The following is a 24,028-nucleotide window of genomic DNA, read 5'->3' on the forward strand; positions in this document are numbered from 1 at the left end:
ACCCCATTAAGATGCATGACTCCAATGCACCAATGAAAAAAAGCAAGTGCTGCCATATGCCTGGACTGAGATACCACTGTATACTCCAGCAACATGTGCCTTAATTACCTACTACATCAAGAAAGGCTCTTCATTTAACTTGATTTGCAATTTATACAAATTTCACTGACACCTAAGCAAATTTGCCATCCAACTTCAGATGTACAGATTTAGTAGTACATAACTGTGATTAGAAACCTAGAGTCCACACATTTCTGGGTCTCTCAAGTCTTCTTAAGGAAAATATAAATTTCCATCAAAATTCCTGGCATTATTTTTATAACAATGTTTAAGAGGCATATTTTTTCAATATATCTCAATTGGTAAATGGTGATACTGTGATTCATCAGCTAACTTATGTTTAGGAATATTTAGAAAGTGTTTACTTTTACACTCTGTTAAAAAATGTCCATCACTTTAAAACACCCAAAGATAGTCATGTGGCATATACTTGTAATCCCAGTACTTGTGAGGCTGAGACAGGAGGATCCTAGGTTCAAGATCAACCCCAGCAACTCTGTGAGATCATTTCAACTTAAAACATAAACTTGGACTCTGGGTATAGCTCAGAGGTAGATAGCCCCTGGGTTCCATCCCCAGTAACACACACACACACACACACACACACACACACACACACACAAGTACAGACACATTATACAAATACAATAGTACTTAGCATCAACACTGTACAATAGTTAACACTGGCTCTGGTTACCTATTACTATATAATAAACCATATAGTACCTTATTACCTTGCTTATCACTTAGCATTTGGATAGCAATGCAATTCTGTCTACCTGTTTAAAGGCCATGCTGTGGCTCGGATATGGACTGTCTCAGAGGCTCCTGTGTGGAAGGCGTGGTCCTCGGTGCAGTGGTGTGCAGAGGTGGGGCTTTGGGATGTGACTGGGTGACGGGTTCTGATCTCAACTGTGGACTGACCCAGTGACCGCTGAAGGGACTGCAGGGAGGTGGTGGACTGTACACAGCTGGGGCATGGTTGGAGGAAGTAGGTCACTGAGGGTGTGCCTGTGGGGACTACATTTTGTCCTCAGTTGTCTGTCTGTCTGTCTGTCTCCCTCTGCCTCCTGGCTGCCATGAGCTGAGTAGCTTCCATCCACCACACCTGTCCGCCATGATGTCCTGCCTCACCTCAGGACTAAAGCAATGACGCAGCCATCATGGACTGACCTCTGCACCCCGGAGTCAACATCAATCTTTCCTCCTCTAGGTTGCTGACATCAGGTATTTTGACTACAGTAATGAAAAGCGGACTCCCAGTGATGATACTTTCAAAAAGCCAGAATGCAGGTCAGCTAGGTAAAAGCGAAGGCTGCCAAGAGTGTCAGGGCAAAGTCCACAAATGGTATTCCAGTCCAGAGTCAGTGTCTAATCGTCCCTGAAGCTGCCCCGGGAGCCAGTGGCGCATCTGGCATGTGACATATTGTTTATGACTCATGGAAGACAGACGCTTGAGTCTGGAGAAGCCATAGCAACAGCACAAAGGCCAGTGGGTGGTTTTGACATGGGGCAACGATGGGCACCGCAGGAAATACGCAGCTGCCCCATGACTCCCACTCTCTCTGTGATCTAAATTATCCGTAAAGTCTTTCTTGCAAATATTCTTGCTTAAGAAATACTTGGTGGTCAGTGTGGACAGACGTGCCTCTGCTCAAAAGGTTCCCATCACTGGCAAATAGTCTGTAAGACAAAGCTTGCTCATGTTCTGGTATTAAGACGTTAAAATCTACTTAACCGGCAGTGTGTCATTTATAACTCCTGAAACTGATGCATAATTCAAAAAAAATCAGAGCCTTTGAGGGACATGGGTTATTTCATTGATTTGCCCTTTAAAATATTATCTTCAAACGTCTACCATATATACAAAACAATTCCAGATGCATCATGTCTTTAACCATGTGAAGTTAAATGTACTCCTTTTAAAGTAAATACGCTGTTGTGATCAAGGCTAACGAACATAACCTTACCCTGGTGTGCGTTCGAATGTGCATCTTCAGTCCGTCGTTTTTGCTGAATCCTTTCTCGCAGTAAGGGCACTGATAGGGACGCTCGCCTGCAGACAAAGGAGGCGCCACGTCAGGGGGACACACGAGCAGAGTGTGCTGCGTGTACCGCGTGTCACGAAGGTTCAGCACAGCTTGGAAGACAGGCCTTGGCCTCCCCTCCACCTGGGGTAGGGTACCCAGGGCACCTCCTGGCCTCAGAGACCAGCGCCCGCCAGCAGGAGGCCTGGCAGAGTCTTCCTGTTACCTCAGCCCCATTCCCCTAACTTTAAGATGCTTTCAGCCGGGCGCGGTGGCGCACACTTGTCATCCCAGCATCCGGGAGGCTGAGGCAGGAGAATCCGGGTTTGCGGCCAGTCTCAGCTACTTAGTGAGGCCCTCTGCAACTTTGTGAGGCCCTGTTTCAAAATGAAAAGACTAAAAAATAGGGCTGGGGGTGTACCTTGGAGGTAGAATGCCCCTGGGTTCCATCTCCAGTACCGCACACACACACACACAAAGATGTTGTTAAGAAGTTTTCCTAAGAATCAAATTGTGCTGTTGCTGTCGTATACATTACAGGAGTCTCCTTCACTAGTTCATGGATAAGTTTTAGTTGGTTTATAAAGGTTTCCTGTAAGCAGATTCATCTCAGGGATATGAGCTTCAAAGTAATTCCGTAAAACTGGAATATGTTCCACAGAATGACTGACATTTAAGCGACGTGACAAGTGACCCACGCAGTCCGACACAGGCCTCTCACCTAGACGTTGTTATTTAGAAAATAACCAGGATGCTTAAGACAAGCAGACACATAACGTCATGTTAAGAAAAGAAACTACCGTGAAATAACGGAACGGTGACACAATTTTAACTCCAAGCCGAATTTGAAGGCGCAGCCTGTTGAAGCCTGAGGACGTGGAATAGACAGTAACTCAAAATCACTAACTTACTTTTCATAGAACAATGAAAAAACATAGCAGGATGCTGGAGTCCAGCTACATTCAAAGGGCACCAAGATAAAGTATCATAAAAGAAGACAAAAGATCTGTCTTGAGTGCACACAGCCTCTGTCCGTCCATCTGTCCCTCCCCTCTGAGCCAGGCCCCACCCGACAGAGCCACTCCTCCTTCCTCCCTGGGCCCCCGGATTCAGCTTGGGCTCCCTGTGTCACCCAGAGGACACCCTCACCAGGCAGCAACGGGGCCGGGGCTCAGCCAGCCACAAGCTCGCCTTTTGCTGGCCTCGGCCGCTGCTCTTGAGACGGCAGCTCCTGCCAGGCGGAGGCACGGGAAGGATTCGGCATTTGCTCAACATGACACAGTCCAAGGGGGGAACCAAAGTCTGAACCACTCCTGACCCCAACGTGGCCACAGAAGTCAAGATACGGCCAGGCCTCGGTGTGAACTGGGCTAGGCTTTCTGGAGTTAATGACAGAGCCCGCCTCTCACGATGGCAGGTGACAGTCCCCAGATCCTTGCAGTGAGGAGACTCAGGCTCTCTTCAGTTATCAACATTCATTAGGAGAAAGCAGAAGACGGTCGGGAATGCGCCCCTGCTTTAGGGCAGGCTCCGCAAGAGACCAAATACGGAGGCCACAGCGAGCGGCACCTTGAAAACACACAAGCGCTGTGTGAAGGCGTGCCACGCTCCACATGATCTCCGTGATGTTCTGAGGCCACAATGCACCAGTAAAAACAGAAAAGAGAAAACATGCATGCTTCAAAAGGGAAATACTCCACTACGAGATTTAGCTACCGAGACTCAGGTTTAATGAGCACTGTAAATAACACTGACGTGGGCTTAGCAGCTAAATGTTTTTTATTTAACTATAAAAAGCTATCAGTCCTTTGCCTTTATATTTATATCAGTCCTTTTGTCTTTATATTCTGACACCAAATAGAATGAAAACCTCTTTTTTCCCTTTGAATACATCAAGAAACATGGTAACTATAAAAGCTCAATTTTAAGTTTATTTTAAAGGGCTGCAAAGTGGATACTCAATGAAGTTAATTTATTCATTATTTTAATAGATTTTTTTAGCACTTAATATCTTCTAGTTATTGCCCTGGGATTTGGAAATGCAGGTGGAAATTAAGTTATACCAAGATTAAGTTATAGTAAGAAGACAAAACAACAAAAAAAGTAAGTTTAAAAAAGACCCCTGGGCCTGGGCGTGGTGGCGCACACTTGTAATCCCAGCATTTGGGAGGCGCTGAGACTGGAGGATCACGATTCGCGGACAGCCTCAGCTACTTAGTGAGGCCCTCTGCAACTCAGTGAGACCCTGTTTCAAAATAAAGAATAAAAAATAAGGCTGGGGGTGTAGCTCAGAGGTAGAATGCCCCTGGATTTCATCCCCAGGACCACAAAAAAAGAAAGAAAAGAAAAGAAAAGAAAAGAAGAAAGAAAGAAAGAAAGAAAGAAAGAAAGAAAGAAAGAAAGAAAGAAAGAGAAAGAAAGAAGCAAGGAAGAAAGAAGCAAGGAAGAAAGAAAGGAGGAAAAGAAAGCCCTCTGGGCTGGGTAGCAGGTGGGTGAAGACCCTCGGCTGAAGTCATTGGGCAAAGCAAAATATGGAATGAATGCAGCTCCTCCACGCATCACTCAAAAGCACTTCAAAGAAACAAACTCTTCACCTTTAAGTTTCTAGCTTACTGGGCTTGAAATAAGTGTCTCCATATTCTGAGTGTGAGCACACCCAAGACAGAAGTAGCCTGAAAGCATTTGGCCGTGCGAGGGAGGAAGGTTCTGGACAAAGCCTTCCAAAGGAAGCCGTGGTCCGAGCAGGCACACCTGGGGGCCACAGCGAGGCCCTCGCCCCAACCAGCCTGGCCGCACGCAGGTCACCTGGGTCTCCAGCGTGGAAGGTCTGACCTCAGCCACCACCCACCCACAAGTAGAGCTGAAACCGAGAGGAAGAGTCAGATTCTAGTTTAATACGTGCCTTCAAGATTCCATTTTCTTGCCATAGGCATTGTTCTACGCAATAGAATTTTAATAGAAGAGCTCTACACCGGTCTAAAAGATTAATAACATAGCAATATTAACACAGCCTCCTATGAAAACTTGTGAATGTTTAGACTAGCACGCAACTTAATGACAAAGGGCCCTGGAGCCACAGAATCATTGAATATCCATCTATTATTAGCACACAGCCCCTCAATGTCCAACATCTCCATATGAATCTTTCTAAAGATCTATGTTCGCATGACATGATATTAATAAATAAAAATCCATCAAGCTACTTCAGTCTTTATATCCTGCCATGAAATTATAAATTTAATTTGCAAAAAGGACCTGACCGTTCTAACAGAAGACTAAGCAATAAAAGTTTTGTTTAATAAACACACTGGATGAGTAGATTTAATCATGACTTTGATCAACCCTTAAGATTATGGCTAAGAAAATGAATCGTGTATTTTATCACAGTTTTTATGAAAGAGTATAGTTGATGTGCTCCATGTTTTCAAATGTTTGATAAATGAGTAGGAAAGCTTAATATATAATGTACATATACAAGATTTCAGAGATTCCAAGTAAAATTAGATCATTTCAGAAGTGCTTTAGTAACTTCATTTTGCCATTAAGTGTATTTCAAAAACCCAACACAGATTTCAGAGAACTCTCATAAATCTATGAAAAGACAAAAAATGTACACACAGAAAAAGTGTTCCTTAAAACAGAATAAAGTCGGACTCATTTATTTTTAATGAGGCCAAATTAAAGAGTTGAGATAATTGAAACAAATGTTTAAAGATATGGAGGCCACTTACTTTGAATTTGGTAATAAAATTCGAATATGTGTATAAGTGTGAATGTAGCATGGGCAGTCTGGACACCCAGTGTTGGGAGGGCGGAATGGGGAAATTGGGGAGAGGGCACCAAGCACTGTGTGAATGTATGCCATTTTCAATATGATTCACATAAAATAAAATAAAATAAAATAAAATAAAATAAAATAAAATATAAAAAATCAATTTGGAAGAAGGCAACAATTTCAAGTGAAAAAAAAATCTCAGAGATTAAGTTTAGTGAAAAAACAGAGGTGCTTCCACACAGCTGCACCTTAAGACATAGGTTACATGGGAATTCTAGAGAAGAATATTGCGTTTGTTTTCCAAAAATATCAGAGGACTGGCTTGCTTGACTTCAGTGGACTGAAAAACTGTGATAAAATAGCGAGTTAAGCAACTCTAAATGGAAATTGGAAAGTGATTATTTTGGAAGGACCGCCCAATCCCGTTTCCAATGCACTCTTTTGTCCCTCCAGCACTGGGAACCTAATAATGAGCAGTGTGCCCCAGAAAGAGGTGAGACGCTAGCCTGACCAATGGCGCGCCTCCAGTCCGTTCTCGGCTCCTTTCTGTGGCATGAAATACCTCTTCCCCTCAGCCGGAGACCGATGAAAGACACTCACCTTGCTGTACCACGGCTCCTTCCTCTAGAACGCTCCTGTTAATGGAGCCCGGAGGGGTCTCACTGCACCCAAAGAAGCTAAACCTCAGGACGCCATCTTTGAAAGAAAGACAGTAAAATCCCAGGCCTGACATTTGCTCCTTGCGTCTGTACAAGGATACTCACTGTATTTTAACGGCTCGGAGAGTTTACAAGGGCAAGAAAGTGGGAGGTAAAGGTAAAGATAAAATAAGAGGAACGTCACTTTTCAAAGTCATTGTGCCCCTGAATCAAACCAGATGGACCCTTTTCAAGAGATGCTTCCTGCTTTTCAAAAGACTCTTATAGTCACAGCATCCCTCCCTCTCGTGTCAAACTAAGTGAGCGAGGTTCGTTGAAGAGGAGAAAGAAAAAGGTTCACTGAAAAGAAGAAAGAAAAAAATGCCACGGGATTACTGACCTTTCAGTCGGAAATAATCAAGAATGACATTGACTAAGGGCAAAACCGACACTGCATACGGTGATGAAAAGTGGCATGTGTGATGGAGAACAACAAGGACAGGAGTTAATGAATATTTTAAAACTATAATTAGTAGGAAGACAAAGTAAAAGGCCCCCTGTTGGGACACAGACTTTGGTCAACCACGTACGTAATGACCCTGTGACTGCCGATGTCTGATGGGAGGTGGGAGCCTCCGCGAGAGCGTGGCCGCCGGAGCGGGAAGAAGCCCGGGGAGAGCCACAAAGACCAGGACAGGAGCCACAGCGCCACCGGAGTTCCAAAGGCTCTCACCTGGAAGGACTTCCACCATGATGTTCTGCACTGCTCAGATGCGGGGACAGTTTATAGTAGGGAGGAGAGTCCTTAGCTACTGACTGGGCTTTGTTCTTAGAGAGGAGATCTCGAGGGGAAAACCACTCATTCTATAACCCAGCAGCCTTCCACCTTGGGGACTTTGACCAGACCTTCCGTCTGACCTGGTTTTGGTGAGCAGTATCTGAACGGTAGTCGTGGAGTGATTTAGCAGCCAGACGCTAGGCGCCTGCACAGGGGGTTTTGATTCTTTGGCAGTCTTGATTATTTGCAGGTAGGAGAACCTTTGATTTGTCCTAAGGCTGGTCATGAGCAACCTAGAAAGCAGATACCACAGAGTGAGCTCCCTCTGACCCGTGGAGTCAGCGGACGCCTACAGAAACATGAAGAGCACGCTGGAATCTTATCTGCGTTTATAATTAGTTAACTGCTTCTTCTATGTGTATTAATAATGTCGTCCTTGTTCTATAATCACTTAGAATTGTCTGTAGTTCCTGTTTTATAATGTTACACATTCTATAAACAATGAATTCATCCCTTTAGAAAATATACTATTAGAGAAGAAAGCAAACACTGGTTAAAATCCAAGTCAACTGGGATACACCAATCCCTTTATTTCTAAGCTGATCACAAGTATTTACCAAAAAAATATACTGAATTATGTCCGAAGCCAGTGATTTATTATTACATTCCAACGACAGCATGGAGCAAGCCTGGGCCAGCGGGGCCAGCGCAGCCGGTGTCTGTCAACACGAAAAGCTGGTTGGAGCTCCAGGCAAGTAATTAACCTTCTGGCCCGGAGCTAGAAAACCCCTCAAGCAGGTCCTCAGATGCCTGTCATGATTTATGCACTGATGTAACTCGGGCCTCAGTCTGTGGCTTCCTTGCTGAGTGAACCCCCATGTCCCTCACCCAGTCAGTCATGAACTCGGGAAGAACTCAGCCATTTCAGCGGGCCACAGGGCACCATCTCTGTCCTGCTAGCATAGGAACTGCTGCTGGATTACAGCGCTGCCCCAGACACCACGCTGAACCTGGGCTTCGCTCAGGACCACAGCGAATGGACCCGCAGCCGGTCTGCCGCATCTGGCTCTGCACTCAGCCGCGGGAGCCTGCAAGCCCCATCTGTCCTCGGCAGTCACGGTCATGCTGCTCTGTGAGGAAGCCTAGAAAACCATCAGCACCAGGACACGGGAAGCAGAGGCTCAGACTGGGGCAGGTGCATGTGGGTGAGGGGCCCGCGAGCAAAGGACAGACCCAGGACAGAGCACATCCCCAGAGCTGTAGCGGCAACTCACGAGTACCACGCTCACCCTGGGCTGGGCGCCTGCACTGTTCCTTAAACGCACCTGCATTTGTTCCCAAAATAGCTCTGTGGACTTGGGACCACAGCAAACTAAAGTTTGAAAAGAACCGGGCGTGGTAGCGCACGCTCATAATCCCAGTACTTGGGAGGCTGAGACAGGAGGATCGCAGGTTCAAAGCCAGCCTCTGCAGTTTGGTGAGGCTGTCTGCAACTTAGAGAGACCCTGTTTCCAAATAAAATATAAAAAAGGGCTGGGGGTGTAGCTTGGAGGTAGAAGGCCCCTGGGTTTTATCATCAGTACTATAAGTAAATAAAAAAATATACATAAATAAAAGTTTGGAGAGGCTAAAGGAACTTGAAGTTCATGTAACGGGGGATTTGGAGCCTGTGTTCTGACTCCAGAGCCACCTCTGGCTATGAATCTGATATGAAGTAGCAAGTTATAGCTCACTCCGGTGGGAGAGTTTCTCTTATCTGGAGCTACGTTCTCAGCCCACGGGTAACAAGCTGCATGCACAATATCACCCAATGTTATGAAGGGGATGTGTGTGATTCTGTGGTTAAGTTCAGCATAAAAGCAAAAGTGTTATGTGTACAGAGAAGAGTATGTAAGAAAGAGTCAGAAATGAAAAGAATGCCCGTGGTTCGGTATATGAGAAAAAGTGTAGGCCTTAGTTTAGTTCTCTGTGGACCACGTACAGACCTAGTCATGGAAACAGATAAGTATAAAATAACAGAAGAAAGCCGGGCGTGGTGGCGCACACTTGTCATCCCAGCATTCGTTAGGCTGAGACCAGAGGATCGCGGTTTATGGACAGCCTCCGCTACTTAGTGAGGCCCTCTGCAACTCAGTGAGACCCTGTTTCAAAATAAAGCATAAAGCCGGGCATGGTGGCGCATGCTTATAATCCTTGTGCTTGGGAGGCTGAGACAGGAGGATCGCACAGGTTCAAAGCCAGCCTCAGCTACTTAGTGAGTCTCACAGAGAGAAACTCAGTGAAACTCTGTTTCCAAATAAGATATAAAATAGGTCTGGGAGTTAGCCTGGAGGTAAAAGCCCCTGGGTTCCACCCCCAGTACCACCAAAAAGAATTAAAAAGAATAGAAAATAGAGCTGGGGATGTAGCTCAGAGGTAGAATGCTCCTGGGCTCGTCCCACAGTACCGCGGAAAGAGAAAGTAACTGAGAAGAGGATTTGCACATAATAAACCGTGGGAGCCTCCGAACTCGACAGGAGGAGAAGCCGTACGCCGGAGGGAAAGCCAGCATCCAGCGCAGGCACGCGGCATCTTTGTCTAAGCCGTGCATCCGTGGTAAGCTAGGTCTCAAGCCACGTAACAACTGTGATCTGTCCTACCCGACATCCACCCACGGAGAGGTGAGGCGGCAGGCCTGAGGAAGAGCACAGCCCAGGCCGGCGCCACCTCTGCTGGCCGCCCTCAGACGGACAGGTTAGCGTTTCTTCCTGAGTTCTTGAATGTCAGTGCTCAAAGTGAGTTTTATAGATTTTTCTAGATATTACGTGAAAAACGACATTATCCTCAGTTAAGGGCGGATTCAGGTCTGGGACCGCCTTCACTATTGCACTGGTGCTGCGGCCTGCCCAGGCTGCTTTATCTCTTCTCTTAGGACACGCACACGCTTCCTCCAGCCAGATCTCAGGGGGCCGCACCCACAGACCCCTGCTCCATGGCCAACTGGGGTTCAGAGAGGCTGAGAAATTTTCTCAATTAGTCGCAGCGGGTCAGAGGTGGGGCTCGGTTCTGAATTCCAGTCAGCTGTCCCCAAAGCCGGATGCTGGCCCAGAGGCAAGGCGGGCTCCCACGTGGAGGGCGCAGTGGAGACGCCCTAGACCTGAGCCGCGCGCAGGACGGACGGCTAGGGCCAGGTCTCTGAGCTCCTGGTGACTCACAGTGCCCGGAGCCACTGCTAAACGATTTCAAATGTCAATAAATGTCTTGCTAGGAGAACATTCTTTTGCTCTCTGCAAACAATTTTAAAATTTTAAAGTTCTGAAATACAACTACAAATACGCACAAGTTTGAAAAGCTTTGATGTTCCCCTATTTACAGTCATAACATGGAAAACCATCAGCAACAAACAGTTCCTACCCCAAAGCAGAGCTGGGGACGGCAAGCTTGCGCGCATCAGCTGGCGCCTTAACACCCAGACCCAGCCTTACAATGACGGGCATGTTTCCCGCCACAGCAGAGGCCGGGGCCTCCTTATCAAGCAGCGCCTCTGATCAGCTGTATCTTCATCCACGGTCCTACGTTTTCCCTAATCACCCACAGCGAGGACCTCCTGAAGCGTGGCCACAGCCCTTCGCCTATGCTTCTCAATTTGGCACCAGGCAAGCACCAAGTAAATTTACAAGATTGTGTAGCAAAAAAATATAAACCAAGGAAGAGAAACAAACTCTAAATAATGAGGAACCCTGGTGTCTGAGCAGCAAAATGGCCGCAGAAGCCCTGTGGCCAGAGCAGGCGGTAGCTTGGGAAGGCAACAGCCACTCCTCATCTGGGGGAGAGAAAAGCGAGCCATCTAGAAGGAAGAACCAGATGTCCACACGGGAGGCGAAACCTGTGCCAGGACGCAGTGCATCCAGATGCGGCCATGGCCAGGCCTTTGGTGTCGCAGGCCCTCAGACACCTGGAGCCTACAGAGCCACCAGCCACGCTACCAGGCAGCCATGGCAATCAGAGAGAAGACTGGAAGTGTAGGGCAGGGACAGGAACAGAAAAACCCAGTCTCAGGTAAGTAACTACATCCGCAAACAAGGCCATGCAGTTACCTGCGTGGACACACACACACACACACACACACACACACACACACACACACACACACTGTTGTCTGTCTACAGAGCTGACTGTAGGTTCTCTGTGCCTTGGCCTCCCTGTCCCCCAGGGCCACTTGCTTCTTGGAATGCGCACCTCAGCCGCTCTGGCTCAGCTTTCCCGTCAGCTTTTAGGCAGTCTGTTACCCTGATCTGAAGCCACGTTAATAGGCCAAAACCTGCACACGTTTGGGCACAGTTTGAGGCACACACGGAATCATCAAACCACTGATAAATATTCTTTGGATTTTAGAATATGTCTTGCTTGCAATCAATGCGACCTAAGCACTCTAAGGCATTCCCAGGACTTTTTAAATTTGACGGGGCCATTCTTGGTACCAGTAAGGGGAAGGGGCGGAGGAGGAAGCCTCCAGCCTTCTATGAAAAGGAGCACAGGTATATCTGTGTTTAGAGCTGTGAGATTTAGAATTGCCAAACTACGGAACCAGCCAAGATGTCCATCAACAGATGAGTGGATTATAAAACTGTAGGATAATACACACAGTAGAATTCTACTCAGCCATAAAGAAGAACAAAAACATGTTATGCTGAGTGAGATGAGTCAGTCAAGTAGGTGGAATGTGGAAGCTGGGGAGAAATTGGGACACAGACAGAGGAGAAGCCTTAGTGGGGTGAGGGAGGGGATGTACTGGAGGGAGACCAGAGGAGGGAGAAGGATTGGAAGAGGGAAGCACCTCAGTGAACATGATGCCCACCGACTCATCAAAGCCAGTCACTGTGCTGAGCTCGGAAGGTGAGAGGGAGAGGGTAGTGGGGGGCTTGGGGGGCTCAGTGGGTGCTGTGTGTGTGCCTCCATCGCCCTGACCTGCATCGTGATGTATGGTTACAATGCACCAATTAAGAAAAGATTTCTTAAAGAAAAAATAGTGAAACTCTCATTCGCTATTCCATTGTTAGACTCCTATATCGGGCAAATCACAGAATACAGCCAAACGTTAAACAAATTATTTCCAGTCCAGGTATTTTACTCAGCTTGGGGAATGGAATTATTCAGAGTTGCTGAGGGGTAAGGAGCTGCTTTACTGCGTCGTCAGCAGCAGTTCCTCTGGGAGCGCGGACGTGTGGTCCCGGAGGGTGCTAACCATACCTGTGTGGCTCCGGATGTGAACGCGCAGGGTCCCGCTGCTGGCAAACTTCTGGCCACAGTAAGGGCAGACCTTCTCCTTTTCCCCTGTATGTGTCTATGTGGAAAGGAATAAAGAGGCCAAGGATAAGTATAAAGAATTGGGTCAGGGTGACTAGGTGCCTCTGACAACAGTAAATCCATTTTTCGGGGATTAGGCTTCGTTAAAACGTCTTGATATCACAACAAGATTTTAGACAAGTTATCATGGCTAGTTGTGCATTGGCTATAATTTTTAAAAAAAGCAATTTTTTAAGCCTTCACAGGGCTCCCATCTAAAAGTGATTAACTCGAAGACCAGTCTTCGTGAGCGAAACCACATAATCCGAATGGAGCTACAGCCGCTGTCGATGCCACCAGCAACACTTCCCTCGAAACATTTTTCACACGCTTCGGGCGTACTTAATTCTCGAGGACAGAATTATTCTCAATCAAGCCACTTGTTGCTTATGTGATGCTTGTCTGGACTGATTTGGCGGCAAAGCAGAAAGGAGTATAAATCCAATTCGACCTTTGAAAGCAGCAGGTGTTAACTGAGCAGTCAATCTGAAGCAGCCTTTACTCCCTCGACAGACCTGCAATCCAGACACCAGGGGACCCAACTGCGAAAGGGAGAAGAGGGTCGCGAACCGAGTGTCGATAGGTGTCGGGGAGTTCAGGAAAGCAGTGGCTGCCCAAGGGGAAGGGGTGGCTGGCGTGGTCTAAAATGTGTGCCTCTCCTCACATCTCGTCAGGAGACCGTGCTACAGCAAAGCAGACCATTCTAATAAAAGAGGTCAGCGCTGTCCAGCCCAGTGCTGCTCAAACTTAGGAGAAGGTCAAGGACAGGAGAGGGGGGCAACTTCAAGTCTCTGCAGATTTCCTTGTGAGACAAGGCTGACAGTCCTTGTTTAATTTAGGTCTAATAATGACCTAAAAGTAATAAAAGCATCACAGAACAGAACTCCCAGGACCTGTGTGTGCATTGGTTATTGGACAAACTACTGGCAAGTATGTTATCTGAATCGCCTGGACTATCAAAAATAGGATAGGAAGGATGTAGGAGGGGCTGCTGTCAGCAGGGAAGAGCTGGCTGGGACCCAGTGGATGCCGACAGACGAGTGGATGGATGGCTGTCACCCTGCACACACCGCTGGCTCCAAAACACTTTCACCTCCCACAGTCACTCACTGTGAACTTTAATAATCCCCATAACCTTATTGGCATTTAGTCCACCAATTTCCATGGGTGTGTAATAATCTATATTTGAGTGTGTACAATCCTATTTGTACACACTAAAATATCTTCATTTGGTCTTTTAGATTTTTCCCCTTGACAGAATGCGTCCTATATTCAAGTTGGAGAAGCGTAGTCCAACCCACTGTTACCCTGGCACTAGAGCAAACATGTCCTTATTTTGCACTTGGCAGACGCTGAGTCTTATATTTGCACTACAAGCTCGTCTACAGAAGAGTTCTGCATCTTTACAGCTCAGGAAAGCTCGCTCCCTCGGCCTGCCCACTAAAAGTGAGAAGAACAACCTTTGAGCACGTAAGAGGCCATCTTCTCATCCTATGACATGGGAGCTGGGCAATTCTTTCTTGGTTAGAGTGAGAGCGTTTATAAATAGTACATGTCCATTATTACAAGGCTGGATGATTCCACACAGGTGATTCCCAACCGACTCCTCATGTCTCCATGGGATCCACTGGACTTTTGCTTTATGTAAATATTTCTTTGTTCACTTATGTGACCTAAGTATGTGTCTGTGGTAGACGTTTCAAACTAAAGGGCATAAAGTCTCTATCAAGAAAGCCTATATCAGTAAAATTAACTAAAATACTCCTTTTGTTTAATTAAAATTATATCTTATTATTAAGCACAGAATCTGGCTGTCTGGTTTTAAAAGACATTGAAAGTCCAAACTTAAACTACCTTAGATATGGACAAGAAAGGCTAAAAACAGCTCACTGTAGGGACAGTGCTGGACAAACATGTGAGACAAAGAAGGTATTGCACTTGGAAAACACGCTCATGGCGGCCCATCAGGGCTGACGCAGATATCACTTGACAACTTGCCTCCCTTCAGTTCCTGAAACCAAAACATTTGTTAAACACATGCAAAAAGTAATGTGGCCCAAAGCTTGAAAGGCTGCTCTATTTAGAGATGCTGGGAGGAAGACAATATTATTCTTTCCCAGCTTGAAACATACAGGAGAGAAAAGGTGCTTGGCTCGGTCCCTTTGAGAGGCGAGGCTCTGCTGGGTGGGGCTCTCAGCCCCATGCCTGTCCAGGAGCACCCTCTGCCTGAGAGCCGTATCCTCTCTCAGTCTATAATGCATCAGCTGCAACGTGAGGTCACTACCTCAAAACTATATTTAAATGCACATATTCAACAAATAGTCAAATTGGTAGCCGGGCGTGTTGATGCACACTTGTAATCCCAGCATTTGGGAGGCTGAGATAGGAGGATCGCGGTTCGCAGACAGCCTCAGCTATGCTCAGTGAGACCCTATTTCAAAATAAAGAATAAAAAGTAGGGTTGGGGGTATAGCTTGGAAGTAGAATGCCCCTGGGTTTCATCCTCAGTACCGCAAAAATAAAACAAAACAACAATAACAACAAAATGGTGATTTGCTTGAGTCGCTACTAATTCAATTACCATAATGCAAAAAAGTCACCTCCAAATGACCTATAAGCTAGAATTCCATCTACTGTGAGTTGAGCAAACATGTATCGAGTCCCCATTCTGCTCCAGAATCTTCCCTGTACTCTCCAGATACGAAGATCCTGGAAGGCCCACCGATCACCTCCCAAGAACATCTGAATTCACTATAAAGGATAACATCATTGAGGCACTATTGATGGCTTTTTAAAGACAAAACCTACAGTTAATAAAAATTGGTAAGCTCCTGCTCGGTGAATATCCTGCCTGACATACTCATCAGCATAGCTAAGGGTTATGGGGAATCTACATCTAATGTAACTGATATTCTTTGTGGGGAAAAATCTATTCTGAAAAGTGGAGAACAAAGATATTTTCTCAAGAGCTAATGCAATCGTGCATTTTTTATTTGAGCAAATATCTTGATGAATTAATATGAACCCACCACAACAGTCACCCTATGAGCGCCTGTTCCTAGGGCCCCAAGGCCCCGCCCAGGGCGGCCTCCACCTACCTTCTTGTGGCTTCGGAGCACGGAGGGCGTGACGAACGCCTTGTTACACAGCTCACACCTGTACTTCTTGTGTCGCTCGTGCACCACCTGGATGTGGACATTCAGCGTGTCCTTCCTTTTGAAGGTGGCCTCGCAGTGGGGACACTTGAATGTCCTCTCACCTTCAAAACAAGTCCAATGACAGAAACGTGGGACACGGCAGCAGGACCCAGGCACTCCCCTCGCCACGCGCGCCTTCATTGTCCTGACAGCCCATCAGTACCATAAAAGCACATTTTCTTTTTTTTCCTTTTTTTTTTCTGCAACCAATCCCAGTTCCATAGTTAGTAACACACTGCGTGACCAGAGGTCTCCTCAATGCAAAAAACGAGGAGACTCAATTAGTCCCCCCTGAAGGCACTGTGCTCTTGTTTTAAAGTACTTATTTACAAAGCAGGGACCAGGGCTGGACAACGCCTCGGTCCAGCAAAGTGACATGCCATGGGGCCCTCCCAACTGGGCCTCTGGCCTCCAGGAGATGGGGAGGAAAGTCCCAGCCGTCCCGTTCTGGAGGGAGAGGCTCTGGCTCCCGCCCTTCCTCAGCACAACCTCAGAAACTCCCAGTCAGATTTGTGACACAGTTTCCCTGACCCGTAGGAGCAGTCTGGAGCAGGGGAAAAGAGAATGCTAGCTACGCTGGCTTCACCCAGAGCCACTGGGCACTGCGAGAGTTTTTGCGTCTATCATCCAGCCTAGACCTGGAACAAAGCAACTCCAGAAAATGTGTTTAGGGATCTGACCATGCTTTTAAGCTTTCCTAGGATGCTGTCTTTGTAGCTCTTCCCAACACACATTCTTAACTTTTGGTGGTCCACTCTAAATATAACTTCAGCAATGAAAGTGCATAGTTAGAAAACACCGTTGTATAACAGGGCATTGTAAGACACAGGTGGTACACGGCTACGTGGTTACGGGAACCAGAGAGATGAGCATGTGACTATTTCCCTGTTTTAGAGAGCAGTAACGTTAGCTTCAATTCGTATTTCATATTGACTACAAGGTACAATACAGAAGGCTTATCTAACTACCTTCCCTTAGAACAAGCACCAAATTTAGAAATGGGGCGATTCCAGGATTTCTTCATTCTAAATTGAAGGAAGGAAGGAAGGAAGGAAGGAAGGAAGGAAGGAAGGAAGGACAGACTAAAATTAAGAAAAAACAAAACAAGAAAAAAATTATCTTCCCTTGTCTTTTCAAATAGAATTCGAGCAAGTTAAAATCTTTTAAAGTCCTGCAGATATTTGATGCTTAAAACAAGGCAAAATCCAACCCTCACATGATCTAAACAGAGATTGGTTGACCTGTTAACTTGTATGTTTTTGTTGTAGGACACTATTCTTATAAACTACATAATCTTTATGTTTAGGATTTGTTTATGAGAAATGAGAAAATATCAGTTGATACAGGACTGTAAGTATTAATGCTAATAATATTAAGTTGATTCAGATGCTGAAAAAGATTTTTTTTGTGGTACTAGAATGGAACCCAGGAGCATTCTACTTTTGAACTACACATCCAGCCCTATATTTTTATTCTTTATTTTGAAACAGGGTCTTACTGAGTGGCAAAGAGCCTCACTAAGTAGCTGAGGCTCCTTGAACCACAATCCTCCTGTCTCAGCCTCCCAAATGATGGGATTGCAAGTGTGCACCACCACGCCTAGCTTGAAAAAGATTTTTAAAAATAAATAAGACATTCAAGATGGCTCTACCAAAGCATCTTCATTAAACTATCGAATGAGCCAAATTGTTGGTCCCTGTACAAAAATGTCATCAGTTATATCAAATACCAAAGAAGTGCTGACCTTCTTTCGTATAGTAATCTTAGATGTCTTTGTCTTGAATAAATCAGAATTTTCATATTCTGATATGGGATTTTTCCCATTTTATCAGATTTCTGTCTCTTAGCTTTATCACAGTTCTCCCCTCTTGACACCCAGAAGCAAGCCAAAAATCTGCTTGCTCAGGCTTCCAGTGCACTAGGAGACAGCAATGATTTCCAAGGTAATTACGGCAAGCTGTTGTACTTCCAGGCAGAATGCAGATGTCAGCTTCTAAGGCCATACGTATTGTGTTGTCCTCTCTACTCTGCCATTCCTGGCTTTCCCACCCATCTAACTCACTGGTCTTCCTTCCAGAAGCTCAGGAAGGGTGAGAAGGCTGGCCAGAGACCAACACTCAGGTTCCTGATGCCTCTGACGGATGCTCAGAATGTCCACAACGCACAGGGTCTACACAGTCACTTCAACCCATCTCTCAAGCTGGGACAGCCAGACACTGAAGTTAAAGGTGTTAGGTTCTTTCTGATACAAATTGCTTGCTATTAAAAAGAAATACAACTTCATTTTTGTAAAGAAAACTATCCTGGGCATCAGACCAGATTTCCGCATATAAATTTTAACATGGGATGAATGAGTCTTGCTTGCCTCATGCTCCCACGCTGAAACCCGTTCGTCTCACGGCAGTTACTGCTCTTAAGCAAGATGGTGGTGAAATGGCTGAGAAGTCCTGCTGTTGCACACGCTTTACTTCTTCAGCACGCCGTTGCTCTTTAGCAGGAAAAGGAAAGCCCTGCTAACAAGCTCTCCAGAGCCGTGAGGCTGAGGTGAACCCAGGCGGCCTGGGAACTCGCACGGCCTCTCTCTACAGGAAGCAGACCGCGGTGTGCCATGATCAGACACTCAGCACCCACCAAACCTCGAGATCCTTGGAATTTGTCATTTTAGACCCTTCAACTTGACCAGAGAAAATTTCTTCTGAGACACCGTCCTATACCACCAATTGTCAAGACTGATTAATTGTCTTGCTTTCCTTAGAAAGAGAATCTTTAAGCAACAGTGGAGCTTCACATGCACAGAAGAGTTTCTGCCTACTGAGTGTCTCAAATTAAAAATCAGTGGTTCCAATTATACCCGTGCTGTACTACTTTTTCTTGAATTTTTGATCCACTGGCATAAATCTCTGGTTACCTCAACAGCTAAACAGAGGACCATTTTAAAGTTCAGCTTAGCAATACTATTTTCTTCTTCTTGATGTAGTCATGCCCTTCAGAGATAACGGCTATAAATTCTATATAATCCTAAAATAGCACTCGGTGAAACTGTTAGATTTTCATGGTATGTTTATATACTTTAATCCAAAAGAAAAAAAAAATCCCTGCTAAACTATGTAAGGAATCAGAGGCCAAATAGTAAACAGGAAAGGTACTAAGAACCAGAGACCCGGACGCTGACCCCGTGCACCCCTGTGCATCATGGCTCCTCTCCACCATTTTAATATTCTTCACCCCCTCAAATCATGGGGTTAAATTAGATGTAAAAGTCTATGAGCTAACAGAACCAAGGCAGGCACGTTCCCTTAATCATCACAGATAAAAAGGGAAATGTCTATTTCCAATCAAATTCCAAAGATACTTTACTGAATCAAGGGCACATTTTATACACAAATCATAGACACACGGGAAAGAAAAATATAAAATGAACCATCTTGCAAAACAGTCAGTCTTCCTAGGAGTCAGCCAAGCAGCAATGAAGGAAGAAGAGATGTTAGGCAGAACCATGAGCCTGGGCCTGCTCCAAGCGGGTCGTCTAGCCGCGCACAGGGGCTGCGTGTTGTCAAAGGTCTAAGGACAAAGCGTGAGGTCCCGCCTTCCACTCACAAGTGCCTGGCTGCGACTTACTGTTGTGTATGAGCAGGTGTCTCTGCAAGGAAAACGGGGTCCGGAACAAAGCTTTACATTCGTCACACTGGAAGGGCCTCTCCTCAGAGTGCGTCTGCAGAGGAAACAGGAGGAGGAGATGAGGATTCAGGTGTGAAGGGGGACAGAGGGGAAGGGAGGCAGCCTCCTCCAGGAGCCTCCCCCACCGCCCCAACGTCAACACGGATACCCTGTGTCCCGGGATAAAAGCAGCCGTGTTATCATCAAATTCTCGTATTAATTAAGAATGTGATAAATAGCCATGGACATTGTTCTTCCTATCTTAAGTTGCTGATCTCAGGCCACACTGAGATTTCTCTCAGGGCAAAATGGTGTATAATTTCTCTAACAGGTAAACCTCCTCTAACCAGACTTGGACCACACTGAACATCCCCAACACACGCAAAGGAAGTAGTTAGTAGGGAAACGTTTCCACCCTTTCCCTACGCTTCTCTGGAGAATTTCACATACTCTAGTCCTCAATATTGCTTTCCTCCCCAATTACACAATGATGTTTATGCATGTTACAATTAACCCTAAGAGACATTCATTAAATATTTGTGTTGAGTGCCATGTTAAGTATTCCATTGGAATTACTCCATTTAATTCCAACAGCAACTCAATGGATAAAGTACTACTGCTGTCACCATTTCACAGACAAGGAAATGAAGGTCCGCAAACCTTCACTAACTTACCACGGGTCCAATTACAGGTGGAGCGGACCCTGCTAAGCTCTGAGGTATGCCATCCCTTCAAAACACCCCACTATGAGACAAAGCAGGGCAACTCCAGCTGGACCCTAGAGCCACAAACTAAGACCCCCCCAGCCGGGCGTGGTGACACACACACTTGTAATCCCAGTACTTGGGAGGCTGAGACAGGAGGATGGCAGGTTTCTGGCAGCCTCAGCTACTTGGGCCCTCTGCAACTTAGTGAGACCCTGTTTCCAAATAAAGAATGAGAAATCGGGCTAGTGGTGTAGCTTGGAGGTAGAATGCCCCTGGGTTCAATCCTCAGTATTGAAAAAATAATAATAATAATAATAAATAATAAAAATAAACAGAGACCCCAAAGGGTGCCCAGTCCACCTGTTTCCTGTTGCACATTGGTATAAATGCGCTTGGCAGACATCGGGGAGTAAAGCCACGTCATGAGGGAAAGATAACGAGGCTCATAAATGCCTTTAAAAAAAGCCTTAAAATTGAACTAGGCTCTTTTATTACCATGGAAGATGTTGTAAAAACTGCTGCATCTTTATGACATCTGGGGACCGGGGAATAGGATGAAGGAGAGTCTCGCTGCTCAGAGTCCTGACGTCCACACCGTCACAGCGTCGTGGGCCCTACGCCGCTCAAGGTGCCAACACGACCCGTCCCCACAGGCTGCGAGGAGGAGGCGCAGGCCGTCCTCAGCTGTGAGGGTGAAACGTACGGAAACCACAGATGGTTGAGAGTCGGGTGAACTAAAGACAGCCACATGTGTGTGTTAGCCACGGCCACTAAATGGAGAGCGGGGAATTGTGTAGATGAGTAAGACACAAGACAAGTCGGCTTCTTTCATTACATGAAGTGTGTGGAAGCTCAGGGTGAGAAAGCACGGCACTGGGAACCCGTGGAGAAGCACAGGTGAAATGTGTGCTGGATGTTCTCGGGGAATTGCCTAGACACTCAGGAAACATGAAGCCGGAGCAGCCCTCGCTTCTACAGCAGCCTCAGTACCACATCAGTCCAGGTGTGTGTTTTACGTGAAGAATAAAACCCTAAACGTAGGAGAAGGAAGTCTGAGTGGCTTTTTAAATTATTTTTGAATGGGCCAAGACTTCCTAAGTATGGCAGAAAACCACATTTTCACATGAGAGAAATAAATTTAAGACTGCAAATCAAAGTCATAGGTGACAAGCAAAGAAAATATCTGCAACATTGAACAAAGGCTCAATACATTGTTAATAAAAGAGTGATTATGGCACAATAAAAAAATAAAATTTGGGCGGGGGTGTATCTCAGTGTTAGAGTGTTTGCTTAATATGAGGCTCTGGGTTCGATCCCTAGCACTACTAAATAAATAAACACATAAATAAACAATAAATAAACAAATTAATATGAAGAAAGAAAACATGACTCTCTTTTCTCAAGAAAACCAGTAAAAGAACTCCTTGCAGACAGCCCTCATAAAACTCCATCCAGCAGTGGGTCCATGCCAGGTCTGTGCCAAGCCCTTCATGACGCTAGTCCTGGCTTAGATAGTGGGCACACAGCATCGATCTCAAAACACAGCACCTGCTGTCATGAGGCTTCTCACCAGCAGGAGAAGAATAACAATAAACTGATAAAATACGTGCTAACTTAGGAAGAGACCATGCTAGGCAGGAAAAGGAAGAGGGAGGTGGGAACGGTGGCACACGCCTGGAAGCCCCTACTGGGAGGCTGAGTGAATCACATTTTAAAGCCAGCCTCAACAACTTAGCAAGGCCCTGTTTCAAAATTTAAAAAAAGGGCTGGGATGCAGCTCAGAGGTAGAATGCCCCTGGGTCAAATCCCCAAAACCCCCCAAAATTAAAAATTAAAATAAGAAAAAAAGAAGGGAAGAGGAGAGATGGTGAATGCTGGAGAAGACAAGGAAGGGTTTTAAAGAGGAGGTCAGGGAAACACGGCCGCGAGGGGGACCGCAGAGAGGGACCTGCGGCCCTGGAGGAGGGGACAGGCTTGTGCATGGCTGAGGCTGTGGGGCCGGGAGGCTCCCGGAGCACAGAGGCATGTTGAAAGGAGTGGGCGGAGGAACGGGACACCTGAGGGGCAGCTGGCTCCGGGCAGACTTTCATCTTTTACTCTGAAGAGTCTCACCTGACTGTCAACAGATGCTGTGAGGACTGGGACCCTTGGTTCCCAGGCGTGGGGACCAAGGAAAGCAGACAGGTGGGCAAAGAGCAATATGCCAGGCGAGGGTGACAGTGGTCAGGCTACGCCCGCCTGGCGCGATCCTGTAGATGTGAGCAGGCTCGGTGCGGGGCCTGGGAACAGGAGACACCACGGAAGGGAGGGAGCCAGCAGGCCTCCAAGACCCGCGCCTAGCAAGGCGAGGACAGGCAGTCCTACAGGCTCAGGCCGAGGGTGTGTGCGAGCCCGCGGAGACCAGGGCTCCGGCCGAGATGCCCAGTGGTGCCCAGCTCCTCAGGTGTGGGTCAGTGGGCTGACGGGGGCAAAATTTTAATGACAAGGTATCTGGAAGATGAAAGAAAATTAAAAGCAAAGAGGAAGAAAATGGGTCATCCAGTGTTTGCTGAAGGTAGAAAAGCAATCTCACATAGTGGCATGGGAAATGCATATTTTCTAGGTAATAATGGGGGCATTTTGTACCAAGTTGACAAGTGTGCAGACAGCCCCACCAGCCCGTGTCTTGGTGAGAAGTTCACAAACAATTGTTTTATTACAAAAGGAAAATTTCTAAGTGTCCCTGGTTAACTATAGCAAACATACTTATTTTCTCTAATAGGGAAAGCACCTATAACGTATTTTGAGTGTCAAAAGTAGAAGAAAACCTCGTACATAGAATATGGGTTTAGACAGAGACCTTGCACACACAGAGGGGCGTCCAGGAAGATGTCGGACAAAGCGCAGAGGGTTTCATGGGACATAGAAAGAAAGCTGTACCTAAGTGCGAGAAAAAGTGGCCTCTCTCTCTTTTCTCTCCTTCCTTCCTCCCTCCCTCTCTTCCTTCCTTCCTTCCTTCCTTCCTTCCTTCCTTCCTTCCTTCCTTCCTGTGTGTAGTGATAGGAATTGAACCTCAGGGGTATCTTTAAAATAAAAAAGGTTTTAAAAAATAAAATAGAGCTAAAACCCCTAGCTCTATTTTGTTTTTGAACAGGGCCTCATTACTTTTCCAGAGCCTTGATAAATCGCTGCGGCTGACTTTGAACCTGCGAACCTCCTGTCTCAGCCTTGACTTCCAATAATATGGATTGCTCCATATCCACAGTATTTGCTGCCCATGGTGTTTCTCCTCGAGTCATATCCAAAACAAGAAAACCGCATGAAAGTAGAAAGAACTAAGATAAATAAATTAACAAGACCAGCCAGAGATGTTTATTAAAGAGATTTTTCTTTTCATACATTTACTGGTGCATTATAGTCTCACATCATAAGGTGGTTCACAGTAATAGTGATCTGCATAAACAGAAAGATTCTTTAAAACGTTTTGTTATTGAAGAAGCACGCCTACATTTCATAAGCATATTATTGTCCCTCTGAACAACATAATAAACCTAAAGCTACATGAAACATGTGTTATCTAGCAGTTTACAAGGTGTGTGGATTAAATTTTTACTGCCAAATTTATAACCACCTTCTTTAACAGGCCGCCGCCTCAGAAATACGAATTGAAACTCAAGGGATATGAGATAATGTGAAAAATGCAGTCTCTTTGGTTTCCATAGAGTAACGAGTAGCCGACGGCACACAGGCAAGTTAAGAGTCTGAGATTCTGGTTAAGTTCCTGCAGAATTAGACACGCATAGGCCCCCTTCCCTCTGCCTGAGCACCCCGGCTCCCTTTGTACAAAGCTGGAGACCACGGAGCCAGAGCACCCCAGCCAGGCTA

At 46.0% G+C, this 24,028-nt stretch overlaps 1 protein-coding gene across 2 annotated transcripts in view; it reads right to left on the reverse strand.

The window, feature by feature from the left end:
* Positions 1-24,028, reverse strand: part of PRDM5 (PR/SET domain 5) — a gene marked incomplete at both ends in the record, with an annotated part of 119,816 nt that overhangs the window by 22,785 nt on the left and 73,003 nt on the right. Inside the window, 4 exons of one of the 2 annotated variants that reach the window (XM_080697311.1) lie at positions 2,031-2,116; positions 12,508-12,601; positions 15,702-15,862; positions 19,419-19,512. In XM_080697311.1, coding sequence (XP_080553437.1) covers positions 2,031-2,116; positions 12,508-12,601; positions 15,702-15,862; positions 19,419-19,512 — 435 coding nt within the window. The remainder of the gene's footprint in view (positions 1-2,030; positions 2,117-12,507; positions 12,602-15,701; positions 15,863-19,418; positions 19,513-24,028) is intronic. The other variant, XM_080697312.1, reaches the window with a different exon arrangement.

This window comes from Muscardinus avellanarius, assembly GCF_963383645.1.
Source record: "Muscardinus avellanarius genome assembly, chromosome: 6".
Classification (NCBI taxonomy): Eukaryota; Metazoa; Chordata; class Mammalia; order Rodentia; family Gliridae; genus Muscardinus; species Muscardinus avellanarius.